Raw genomic sequence first — 12,990 nt, 5'->3', positions numbered from 1 at the left:
TTTTCCCCTTAAATTTACTTGACAGAGTAAAATGCTTAGGAAGTTATTTTAAAAGTGACAATTTTAGTTTTGCATGTAGTAATTGTCAAGACTGTCAGTGATAGAAACCAGAATATAACTTGAGTTTCCTTAAGTCAAAAGTGCTGTTTATTGGTTCACTTGGACAGGCATGCTAGTGGTACACCAGACTTAAAAGTGACAGAACCGTGTCTCCATCTTGCGTCTCTACTTTCCTCTGTCTCTGCTTTTTTTCATCCTAGTGCAGCTAGCTTTGAGTGGGAGTGGGAGGGTTGGCTTGGGTAAGTAAGAAATCAGTCAGTGATTACTAGCTGCTATGAACACACTCCATTCCAGTTTAGGGACCAAAGAGGAAAGAAGTCTTTATCTCCTCAGTTCAGCTGAAGGACTTTAATGAGAGTAGAGTAGCTGATTACTATGATTAACCCTGTTGGAGATATTTTCCCAGCTTTTTGGGTAAGAAGGTAGAGCCTGTTTTTTGAAGATGAGGAATGAAGAACCGGGTAGTGCTTAGCTGTTCAGAGCACACAAAACTTCTGTCTGCTCAGCATTATCTATCTCTCCCACCTGTGGCCACCCCTCCCCAATGACAGTGTGCCCCAAATCATACCCAGTCACTGCGTTCCTAGGCATTTGATGGCACCAGTGTTCTCAATGTTCAGGACAGTTCTCTGGGTGTTATTTACTTCTCTCCGTCAAGCTCAAATGTAGCTCCTCATAATCCTGGGGACTTAAAAGGTGAATGATGATTCTAACGAATCCAGGCACAATAAATATATATTTGAAGAAAAAACAGCTTTGTCAAAATCACCATTTAGTAAAGAGGAACTATGTTAGTCCCTACTTGAGAACATCTATCATATCCAGTTGTCAGGGCCAGTAAACCTTGATTTCTTGGAAGTGGCTTTCTTGGTCAGCCCCTCTGCCTACCTGGATCCTCCCCACTAGAAGGATCTTCCCTCTTGTCCTCTGTGGCACCTGAAAGGGACACGGGAGGAGGATGCCATCCTGATATAGCAGTCACTTCATATTTATATGGGAGTATAAACTTGAAGGTTACTTTGCCATTAGTGGAAGCAAGTTTGGTTTTTGTGTTTGCCTGTCTTTTCTTGGTTTTGGCTAACAGAACTCCCTAAAAACCTAGGTCTACTGTTTGTCTCTTTCACCACAGAATCAGTATCTAATAAGAAAGTCATTTTTTCAGTCTGAATCTTTGGATCTAACCTTGCTCTTGACATTTTACCAGCAAGCTTGGGGAGTCTGCTCCTTCCCTAAATCCTTAGATTAACCTTTCTTTATAGAACGGTCTTTTGGACTCTGTGGGAGAAGGTGAGGGTGGGATGATCTGAGAGAATAGCCTTGAAACATATATATTATCATATGTGAAACAGATCGCCAGTCCAGGTTCGATGCATGAGACAGGGCGCTCAGGCTGGTGCACTGGGATGACCCAGAGGGATGGGATGGGGAGGGAGGTGGGAGTGGGGTTCAGGATATACATGTACACCCATGGCTGATTCCTGTCAATGTATGGCAAAAACCACTACAATATTGTAAAGTAATTAGCCTCCCATTAAAATAAATTTTAAAAAATAAAAGAAAGGTGTATTTGTTGACTTGAACTCGAGGCCACTGAGGACAGTAGAATCTGTCCACCTGCCCCCAGCCTTCATCCCAATTGGTTTTCATTTCAAATGAAGTCCCCCGTGCAAGGAATACTCAAGAGGAGGTAATAGTATAGTCCTTGAAGGTCTGGTTGCCTCTCTGGGGAATTCCTCCCTGCTCTGTTTTCTAACTGGAGGGTGGGGCAGAATAATGTCAAGATTTTATAGCATGTGAAAATGGCAGAGTGTATTGAAGATGCATAATTATTCTGGTGACCCTTTCTTGCTTGTAGATGGGCAAGTTTAGAAGTTGACCTTTCACTTTTTTTCAGCCCCTATAGAAAAGGCCAAGGGTCATTCTTACATTTTTTTTTCCTCCCCAGTTCTTAAAAGCTACACAAAAGTTGAATCCTAAACTCAGTAAAAAACAATCATGCATTCTTACTTTTCCTCCTCTAGTCATCATCTACTTTTACTTTTCTCTGTTTGTTCCTCTCTCTAATAGGAATCTGTTTGAATACACTGTTTCTCCTGGCTTCCTTTTTTCTCAGCATCGTCTTACTTTTGTCTGACTAAAGTTGTAAGATTTTCTCAGTCACTCACAGTCAGCTTCTCAGATCTCCTGATTCTTCTTTTTCAATCTTAATACACACAGTTTCTGTGTATTTTGACATCTGACCCTTTCTCTGTCACCAAGACCAGCATTAACAACTGTTCTGCTCACTCTTCTCTCTGAATCATACAATAATAATTTGCCAAAAGTTTTCACCAATTGTTTATTTTTTCCCTTCTCTAACTCATGGTGTTCATTTCTGCTTAATCTTAAAAGGATAAACTGAAAATGCAACTCTCTGTTCTTAAACCTTTAGTCACCTCGTACATTTATTCAATCAATTCTACTATGTGCCAAACATCATGCTGGTTATTGTAGATAAAATGATGAATGGTGCAGAGCAGTCCAGGTACCCATGGAGGATTATAGTCTATCAGGAAAAAATTGACCCAACGTTAAGGACAGGCTTATTCAGTATTTAGAGCTCTGGTATTCAGAACTCTCTCCCGTATGATTATAGCTTATTTTCTTTCTTTTCTTGATAAAAGCATTCATCTGACTTGTTTGTCACATCTTTGTTTTGTTTTTTTAGACATATTAAAAAAAAAAAAAAAGCTGTATGTGGTGAGAGCCCAGTGGCTTTTAGCGGACTCTTCTACTAGACTCTGTGGCTTCAGATTTGGCACAGACTTTATGTCCTGATCTCATAGTCTTTAAATGGTAATAATAGAAAGTAATTACTGACATATACTGAATATTTACATTAGGCCTGCAAAAACTAATGGTTAAAAACACAGATTCTTAGTTAAATTTTTGGGTCTGAGTCCTGGCTCTGCTCTTCATTAGCTCTGTAACCTTTATGTCTCAGTACCTCAGCTTCTTCATCTGTAAAATGGGGAGAATCATTTGAGAACAATTAAGTAAGTTAATAGGGTAAAATCCATTAAAGCATTACCTAGTACGTTATTAGAGTCATAAACTCTTAGCAATTTGATTGTTACTTTTCTAAGTAGATAGTGGGTTTCCCTGGTGACTCAGTGGTAAAGGACCTGCCAATGCAGGAGACATGGGTTCTATCCTTAGGTCAGGAAAATCCTCTGGAGAAAGAAATGACAACCACTCGAGTATTCTGGTCCAGGAAATTCCACGAACAGAGGAGCCTGGTGGGCTATAGTTCATGGGGTTGCAAAAGAGTCAGACACAACAGCAGCAAGTAGATTGTAGTGTTATCCATGTTTAACCAATGAGGAAATTAAATGTCTTGTCCAGCACCACACAGTTAGTGATAGAGTCTGAACTCTAATCTAGACATTCTGGCTTCAGAGCAGATACTAGTAACTACTACTCTATGAAGCCTCCATTATACTGTAATACTGTAGTTAAATAATCAACATTTAGCAAACTTTAAAACTGTAATTCACTCTGAATATGTAAGGTGTAATTATCCATACTATAATAAGATGTGATTGAAGAAGACACTAATTTATTTCCTTTCCATATCTTGAAACCTTTTAGCTATACCAGTAATTACGTTAATAAATATTTCTACGTCATTATGGGCTTCCCAGGTGGCTCAGTGATAAAGAATCTGCCTACCATTTCAGGAGATGCAGAAGACCAGGGTTCATTCCCTGGGTCAGGAAGATCTCCTGGAGTGGGAAATGGCAACCTGCTCCAGTATTCCTGCCTGAAAAATCCCATGGACAAAGGAGCCTGCTGGGCTGCAGTCCATGGGGTCACAAAGAGTTGGACATGACTGAGTACACATGCACTACATCATTGGATAACTTAAACAACTCTTTTTGCATACGCAAATTCATGTAATCACTATCACTTTTTGATGTTGGCTAAGTCAGTATTATTATCTCCATTTGAAAAATGAGAATGCTGAGGATTGGGAAGTTAAGTAACTTGCTCAAGCATTCAAAGATAGTAAATGAGAAAGTCTCTAACCTAAGTCTGAAGCCCCAGATCTTATCCTTTGCTTCACTATAATTCCATGCTGTACTTTACTGATTTCTTTCAGCAGATGGAAAACTAATTTTTATGATATAATTTACCATTATAAACATATATATGTAAATATCATAGACCCCTGTGTATAAAGACATAACTATTTGAACTAATTTTCTTTCCTTTCTCTTTTTAAAGATTGTGATTGCTAGCATCATGTGCAGTTACAACAGAAATGACTGGATGGAACTCTCCAGAAAGGCTGAGGTAATGATTTCTTTATATTTATTTTATTTCTTCTCTTCTATTTTTATTAGTTTTAAATAAAGAGCTGTCATGAAAAATAACCCTGTAGAAGAAAAATTGAGTGAAAAATGGTAACTTAAAACATTTCTATTATAATTTGTTTACCCTGTGTTTTCATTAAAATGATGGAAATGTAAATTTAAAAGGAATCTATTCTATAAAAGTAGTCCCTTGGATTTCACACACTGCCTAAAAATCCTTTATTCTTTGACTCCATATACTCTTTATTTGCATATTAAGCAAACTGTATATTATGATGGATGCCATGATAAAATTTAATTCTACCTTTGAGAGTCTAACTTGATCTTACCTTGCCTTTAGGCAAGCTAGTTTGACAGCAAGAAAAGAAATTTTGAATATAAAGCTCTTGAATATTTAAAATATAAAAGGTTCATTTAATACTATACTAGTTTGAATACAGACATGCATAAAATGGTAGGACAGAATGCTCCTGAATGGAACACTAGTCAGCGAGTTTTCTATAATATAAATTGAATCTTGCACAAATGCAAACAACTAACCATGTGCCTCAAATTTCTATTTCAAATAGAAAAATACATACTTAAAATTGTGTACTTATGTCCATTGTTCTATCACGAAAAACACTGTAGCTGGGGTTTCTTGAAAACCTCTAAGAAGTGAAGACTAAACCTAATAATAATTATGAACCAACAGCTCTGCCTTATGAAATGTTATAAAGCTTTCTATAGCATTTAAAAATTGTGATTGTACAGTTTATTTGGATATCTTAGATCTGTGAGGGCAAAAATTGTTTCTGGGACTTAGATGAAATTAAATATGATCAGTAATTGGCTTCGTGATCTTTGTTGCTGGGTCCATTTTACACATGTATTTACCTAATTGACCGTGAAATTTTCCACAGAGCCCAGGTTTGGCATGAGTTTTGCCAATTTAAAGCTGACTATGATGAATGGCTTTATCACACTACTTGCTCTTCTGCCTTCTGTAGAATAAAATACTGAAAGTATTTTTGTCAATAATAAGCCTTAATTTTAAATAAGCCAATTTTACTTTTAAAAAGTCAAAAGCTTTTATATATGTATAAAGATACAGCTTAAAGATACATTCCATATTTCTCACACTCTATATCTAATTCTTTAACTGAGGTTTTATTCAATATTATTTTGTAGCTTCTCATTAGCAATCAATCAAAGTAAAAGGGGAAGGAAGAAAAAAAGGAAAATATGTTTGAAAGAAAGAAAAGGAAAAAGATATGCCTTCCATTCAGTCAAAATAGTCTGTTAGATCTCTCAACAGAAGAGCAATTTGTATATCAAGGAGTTCAATCTTGAAGTGTGTCGATTAAAAAAAGTTCCCTCTAATCTTTGAAATATGGACCAGCTTAGGGCATAACACAGGAAGGAACTATCCCCAGGTCTTCATATTTCCCTGGAGGGAAGCAATAGGCAGGATGGTTCCACCATAGCTCATATGGTAGGCACCCAATAAAGCTTTGTAGAGTCAGTATTTGGTTTTGTTTCTGTGAACACATGCTTCACAACAGATTAAAACAGATTTTCTTACAATGGAAGAGCCCACATTAAAACAAATCAACAAAAACAAAAGTGTTCAAGCCAAAGTTACTATACTACTTACAATGTACATTTGTTTGGGGGTGGTGATAATGAAGGGTAGGAATCTGAGAGAACATACCAGCTGTTCTACAAGCCATTGCTTTTAAGTTCAGCAAATCACTTAATATGATGATGGATATACTTTAAATTCATGAAGTTCCTCTCCACAGAGTAGATTAATTCTTGAATTGCACAACAGGGAATTCAGAAAATCTTGCTATCAGCTCTTTACTGTTATATCTGAAAACAGAAATGAATGTGTGTAATAGCAGAGTAGATCCATTTGTACAAAAATATGAAAAAATAGAGATTGAGAGAGAAACTCTATATCAGAATTAAAATTTGGACAAGAAGGGACCATTATTATTTACTTCATTGGAGACTAACATTTTATTGTATTATTTTGAATAAACATTTAAGGCCATGTTGGGGGGTGGTTAAAAAACCAGGAACCTAGTACATTCTTAAACTATGGTAAAATCTACCAGATGCTGTTTTTAAAAGTCAGTGTGCATGCAATATATCATTTTTTTCACATGCATATTCTTGGAAATAGAACCATGTTGAACCAAACTTTCTTTTTCACTCTAACTCTCTAGAATACACATACTTTTAATGTCTTATTCCTCAACCTGGTTTTAATTTGTCTTGTTTTTTGAGCACCATAAAACAGAAGCAGCCTCCAGAAAAGTTTTTATAGCTTGGTGTCAAATTAGTAGCATTGTTAGGCTCTGCTCAATTTCTTTGGTTCAGGTATCTGATCACATGCTATCCTAATTTTCTGGGACATTGATAAACTATTCCAATTCCATGGAGGGAAGATCTCTGAAGCACTTACTATTTGCAGAGTCCCTGGCCATCCAAAACAAAGGTGAATAAGGTATAGCCTCAGCTAGGTAGACATGTTCACACTTTAAATGTGTATACCAAATTGAACCATACCCCATAGTAGATCTTAAATAGATCTTGAACTCATTTGAATAGATTTGGAATCCATTTCTTTCTTAATGTGTGTTAGCTTAGAAAACAGAGCCTGAGTCAAAATTAATGTGAAGATGCTTCACTGAAGGATTCAATTCCAAAGCAATAAGATTAAGGGGGGTGTGAGGGGAGTGAAGGCAATGGGAAGAAGGGAAAGCAGATGGAGCGTTGTGCGTTCCAGAGCTAGCTGCCACTTCACAAGGAGATGGAGCCAATTGCTCAGCCATGTGGGATGGGAGGGCTGTGTGGGATCATCCTGCCTCACAACAGTTTAGAGAAGAAGACGAGTGAAGGACACATCTACTGGTTCCTTCTGTTTCTTCTCTCTCACTCGTCACACTTTATACCCCAAAGGTTTACTTTCTCTGCACATTTGGGCTGCATGTCCCTCCCTCCTTAAGCAACTGCTTCAGAAGCCAAATCCCACAGCATGTTGAGAGCACTGGCCCTCCTGGAGCTCCCACTCTGACACATTCAGTGGAGAGTCCTGCTCTCATCCTGAGGGAGCTATGAGAGCTGGCAATGACAGGGGAAAGCTGAGGACAGCAACAGGGACCAAGGTTCTTTTTTAAGCTAGTGGCAAAAGCTTGGGTGGCAAGTAAGGCCATCAAATTTGAGGAGACATATAAATTAGGTGTGGCTCAATATGCATTGCGTTTGTGTATGCTAAGTCATTTCAGTGATGTCCAACTCTGTGTGACCCTATGAACTGCAGGCTGCCAGGCTCCTCTGTCCATGGGATTTTCCACACAAGAATAGTGGAGTGGGGGGCCTTGTCCTCCTCCAGGGTATCTTCCCAACCCAAGGATCAAACCTGCTCTTCTATCTAACCTGCATGGGCAGGCAGGTTCTTTACCACTCGTTCCACCTGGGAAGCCCTCAATATGAGTTGCTACCATCCTAATCTGAAAGCCCCATTAATCTCTTTGCTTCCAATCAACCACAGTCTTCCCGCTAGCTTTCTGACCATGTAAAACTCTTAACTTGACCTGTATGGTCTGGTACCTGGCCATTCTCTGGTGTCCCCTTGGGTTTGTTCTTTACATTCCAGACCCCAATGGCCTTCTTTTACTCCTCCAACACACGTGCACCTCAGAGCCTTTGCCATTATCCTGGGCTGAAATGTTCTCTCTTCCTCCTCTTGGAGCTCCCTGTCCTACTCCTTCTGAAATCCTATGCTCAGAAGCTAGTTTATCATAAAGTTGATGAAGCTTAAGTTTCAGAGCCCTTACTTGTACAAGCTACTTCCAAGGCCCATACCTGATTTTCTCTTTTTAATTTTTAAATCATTTTTATTTTTAAAGAAGTATCTGCAAATTGTATGAACTTCAGGCTCCTCCCCCAAATCTGGGTCTACCTCTGCTTGTGCCTTTTCTCCACAGAATTTAATAAAACTGGTGATTAACAGTGATGTCATCAGCTCTTTGACCTGTCTTCCTTATGACAAAGCAACCTGTCTGGGTGGAGACTTCACCTGGTTCACTATTTAACCTCCAATTCCAAACACAGGGCTTTGCTGGTCAGTGGATAGTCCTCAGATATTTGTTGAATGAAGCAAAATAAAGGCACAGAGCTGATATACAGGCATGTGATAAACAAAAGGAAGCAATTACAGAGTAAATGGGAAGAATGAATTTGATTTGTCACAACGAACTTGAGGTGATTAAAATCCAAAGCTGAAGGTTTCAGGTCAGGGATTTGATGGGCGATTGCCAAGGGTCTGACTGTAACTGGTAGGCCAAGACAAGGAAGGTCCAGCTGAGAGGCATAGGTGTCAAACCAGGTGACCATACTATTCCTAGCAGAGTCCAAATAAACCACTTTGAAGCCAGGTTCTTTTCATGTTTTCGGTTTTTTTTTTTTTATAAACTAGGATCTGGACTAGTGGTATTTCATAAAATTAAATAGATGTTGAAGTTAGGAAATCTCAAATAGGCTGAGATACAAAGCAGACAGAGGTACATGGTAGGAATACGTAGGACCAGTTGGATATAAATTCCTGAATACTAACAGTCAGCAGGACAGAATAGAATCAGGAAAGATAGATGCCTAGTTGGAGATAGGAGATAGTCACAGACTTAGTACCCAGTGGGGCCCAAGCCAATCCAGTGTTGACCTGTCCCAGGTCCACCTCGAAGTGGTCTAAGATCCCAGAGAACTTGAGTCCCCGGTTTTGGATAGTTGAGACTAATTGACAGTGTTGCTATGTAGAAAGTTGGCAGTGGGCCTCATGTATTCTTCTAACAGAAGAAAATTAGGGAGAATCCAAGAAGTGTCCTTGGAGTAAGCAATGGCAGCCCACTCCAGTATTCTTGCCTGAAAAATTCCATGGACAGAGGAGCCTGGCAGGCTACGGCCCATGGGGTCACAAAGAGTTGAACATGATTGAGTGACTGACTGAGCAGGCACCAAAAAATGTAGCTTCATGTCTTTCTACCCTGCTTGGTCTCTTATATCTTTTACTTGTTCCCCTTGACCCATGGAAGACTTCTCTTCCCACTAGGGCTCTGATTTACTACCCCAAGCCACCCTCCACACGTCTGTCATTCTCACTGTGCTCAGGCTCTGATACCCTCACTGGGCCCTCATGGCTCTTCCTCAGAACTTCCTAGTCACCTACCTTGCTCGTCCCCAGCCAGTGACTTTAGAACTACCCAGATCGATAAGGAAGAGAGAGGTAAGGAAAGGAGAAGGAAAAGAACCGTGTACCCCATTTTGTTGGATATATTGTCCAAGGGTTTGTGGTTTTGCTTCCCTAATTTCTCTGAGAGGTTTTACAAAATGAATCAGAGAATTTTAGAAATCACATTACTACCACTACTCTGAGAATTTCTTAGAATAGTTTTCTGCCACCCCTTCCCCCAATCCCAAGTATGGATTTTTGTTGTTTTGTTGTTCGGTCACTCAGTCATGGAATTCTCCATGGACAGAGGATACTAGCAAGAATACCAGAGTGGTTTGTCATTTTCTACTCAAGGGGATCTTCTCAACCCAGTGATTGAACCCTTGTCTCCTGCATCTCCTGCATTGGCAGGCAGATTCTTTACCACTGAGCCACCTGTAAAGCCCCCGAAGTGTGTATAGCTACTTTATATTCTTTTTCAGATCAAAGCTGAGGAACAGCAAGTTGGAGATTGTAACTGAATGGATAGATGGATGGATAGATAGATGGATAGACAGTGAGACAGGTAGTTAGACTAGATTAACTGCTTATACTACATAATATTTACTGCAGTCCAGGCACTGTTCTAAGTCATTCACTTTTATTAAATGTATTTGTACCTTAGAAAAGCAATCTTGTGAGGTACTTTTCTGTTTTCCATGTTTTGGAAATGAGGAGACTGAGGTCAAAAGTTGTTAAATAATATGCCCAAGTTCACACAGCTAGTATGTGGTAAAAGTGGGATTCAAACCCATGAAATCTGGCTCTATAGTCCACACTATTAACACATCATTCTACTTCATGCCAATAAACAGATGATAAATAGATAATGTATGAAATTAGGAGCAGCAAATTTTCTATGTCACTGCCTTCACTAGATTATTTTATTGTATAATCATTTAGGTGAGGCAGAATAAACTCTGGGCTAAGTGACTAAACTAAAAAGCTTGTGACTAACAGGAGTCAGAATGCATGCCCAGTTTCAGTTAATTTAACATTTCATGGTAATTCAGCAATTAAGCCTTTTTGAATGCATGTGGTTGCTTAGAAATAGAATTAACTGCCTTTTAAGGTGGTGTACATCGTATGACAAGAATATTGAAGCAGAGGCCAAATGAGTACTCCCCAGCTCTTGGTGTTATTTTGAGCAGGATTATCTGTTTTTGAGGCCTAGATCCTCATTTCAAAGATCTTTATGGGTATGTTTAGTGGGTTAGCATTTGTATATGTGTATAGTGGTGGGAAAATTTTTGACAGTCACTGAAAAGACTAAATTTAATAAGTGGTCTTACAAGATTTTAATATCTATTTAATATTTAGAAACTTGAAAGATGTCAAGTTGTAATGTTTTGTTATCACGTTAAAACAATTCTAGCCATGGATTACCTGATTTCTAATAAGTTATGATAGTGACCAAGAATACAGGTTCTATACTTAAAATGCTTGATTTAAAGATCCTATTCTCATTTACAAGCTTTAGAATAATAAATTAGTCACTTGAACCCTTTGTAGCTTGATTTTATCAGTTACAAAATGGGAATAATGATATATCCATTATAAGAATCCTAGTAAAGTATCTGACATATTGTAAGTGTTCAATAAATGTTAGTTATTATTGTCTACTATGAATCTAATTGTAAGCTTGCACTTACATTTTAGAAAATATGTATAAATATCTATACAAATGCCACCTAAAGCTTATTCCAAAATGTTGTTGAATTGATTTGCTATTAATTGCTGCATTTCAACTAGCAGTCTAAAGCAAATAAGTCTAAAAGAAATATTTGAAATAACTAAGACATAATAAGAAAAAATATATACTTGCAGTGTACAATCTTTTAATTAAGCTGCAGATTCTCACATGACATGGTTTTGAGATAGGTCCTATTGTCTCCAGTTTACACTTGAATGTATGTGTGCTTAGTGCTTAATTGTGCCCAACTCTTTGAGGCCCCATGGACTGTAGCTCACCAGGCTCCTCTGTCCATGGGATTTTCCAGGCAAGAATACTGGAGTGGATTGCCATTTCTTCCTCCAGAGGCTCTTCCTGATCCAGGAATGGAATCCATGTCTCCTGAGTCTCCTGCATTTCAGGCAGATGCATTCTTTAGTGCTGAGCCATCTGGGAAGCTCTTACACTTGAACAGATGGGAACAAAGAAGGTTAACTTACTTGCCCAAGTTCCTTAGCAGATCTAGAATTAGAACTCAGAGTTGTGTTTTGTCTAAGCTTACCACCAAACTGTGATTCAAATAATTTTCAAATAACATGAAGCATTTACAAAAACCATAATAAAACCATGTTAGAAAATAGGCTGAATGATTCAATGAACTTTCACAAATGTGCAGAAGGAAAAGCAGACTCACTAATGAGTAAAAGTGAGTAAGAAAGTCAACCAAGAAAGATATAACTATCGATAGAATACTTGTTTGTTGAGGTCTTATTTAAAATTAATAAAATAGGAAAAAATCTTTAATGATTAGGAAGAAAAGAAAGATTTAAAGAAAAACTGTTGGACTAAAGAAAGGTCTGATATGCTTAGAAAATAATGAACTTTTAAAAAAGTCTTTCTATGATGTGATAGACATGTTATAATATTATGGAAACTGAGCCATGCTTACCTTACTCAAAAAGAAATGGTGGCATTGAAGGAATTCTAGAAGTTAGGTAGAAGAATCATTTAGTTTATCTTCCATTTCTCAAATTAAAAAAAAAAAAAAGTGTTTTAATTGTTCTTAGAGTTTTTACAGAAGACTTCTAAAGAATTCTATGGTTCTCCAGTTATTTTAAAAATGCTTAGTGTGAAATATTTTGTCATTTCTATAGGATCCATTTGTATAAATTAATGAGTTAAATAAGAAAGAGTCCTACTTAATTATTAAATTAAAACAAAATTATCTGTGCTTCATGTTTCTTAGGATGGATTTTTTTAAAAATACAATAAAATTGATTCAGTTTAAAAAGATGAGAGAAATAGGTGAAGAAAATTAAGAGGTACAAACTTTCAATTACAAAAAAAAAATGAGCCATGGGTATGAAATGCATGATATAGTCAATAGTAGTGTAATATCTTTGTATGATAGCAGATGGTGACTAGGCTTATAATGATGATTATTTGTAATGTATAGAAATGTATAAAAGTATTGAATCACTGTGTTGTGCACCAGGAATTAACATAGTATTAGATGTCAATTATACTTCAAAAATAAACAAACTTATAGAAAAATATAAGTGAAAGAGAAGAGTGAAAAAGTTGGCTTAAAGCTCAACATTTAGAAAACGAAGATCATGGCATCTGGTCCCATCACTTCATGGGAA

General features: G+C 37.5%; 1 protein-coding gene across 1 annotated transcript in view; it reads left to right on the top strand.

Annotated features, from left to right (window-relative positions):
• Positions 1–12,990, top strand: part of LOC105003358 (dihydropyrimidine dehydrogenase [NADP(+)]) — a 469,109-nt gene that overhangs the window by 134,402 nt on the left and 321,717 nt on the right. The window contains exon 3 of the mRNA XM_010860499.1: positions 4,327–4,395. Within this exon, the coding sequence (XP_010858801.1) occupies positions 4,327–4,395 (69 nt within the window). The remainder of the gene's footprint in view (positions 1–4,326; positions 4,396–12,990) is intronic.

This window comes from Bison bison, unplaced genomic scaffold (assembly GCF_000754665.1).
Source record: "Bison bison bison isolate TAMUID 2011002044 unplaced genomic scaffold, Bison_UMD1.0 scf7180017864466, whole genome shotgun sequence".
Lineage (NCBI taxonomy): Eukaryota > Metazoa > Chordata > Mammalia > Artiodactyla > Bovidae > Bison > Bison bison.
The sequence above is the reverse complement of the archived record's forward strand: the minus strand, read 5'-3'. Positions and strand labels throughout refer to the sequence as shown.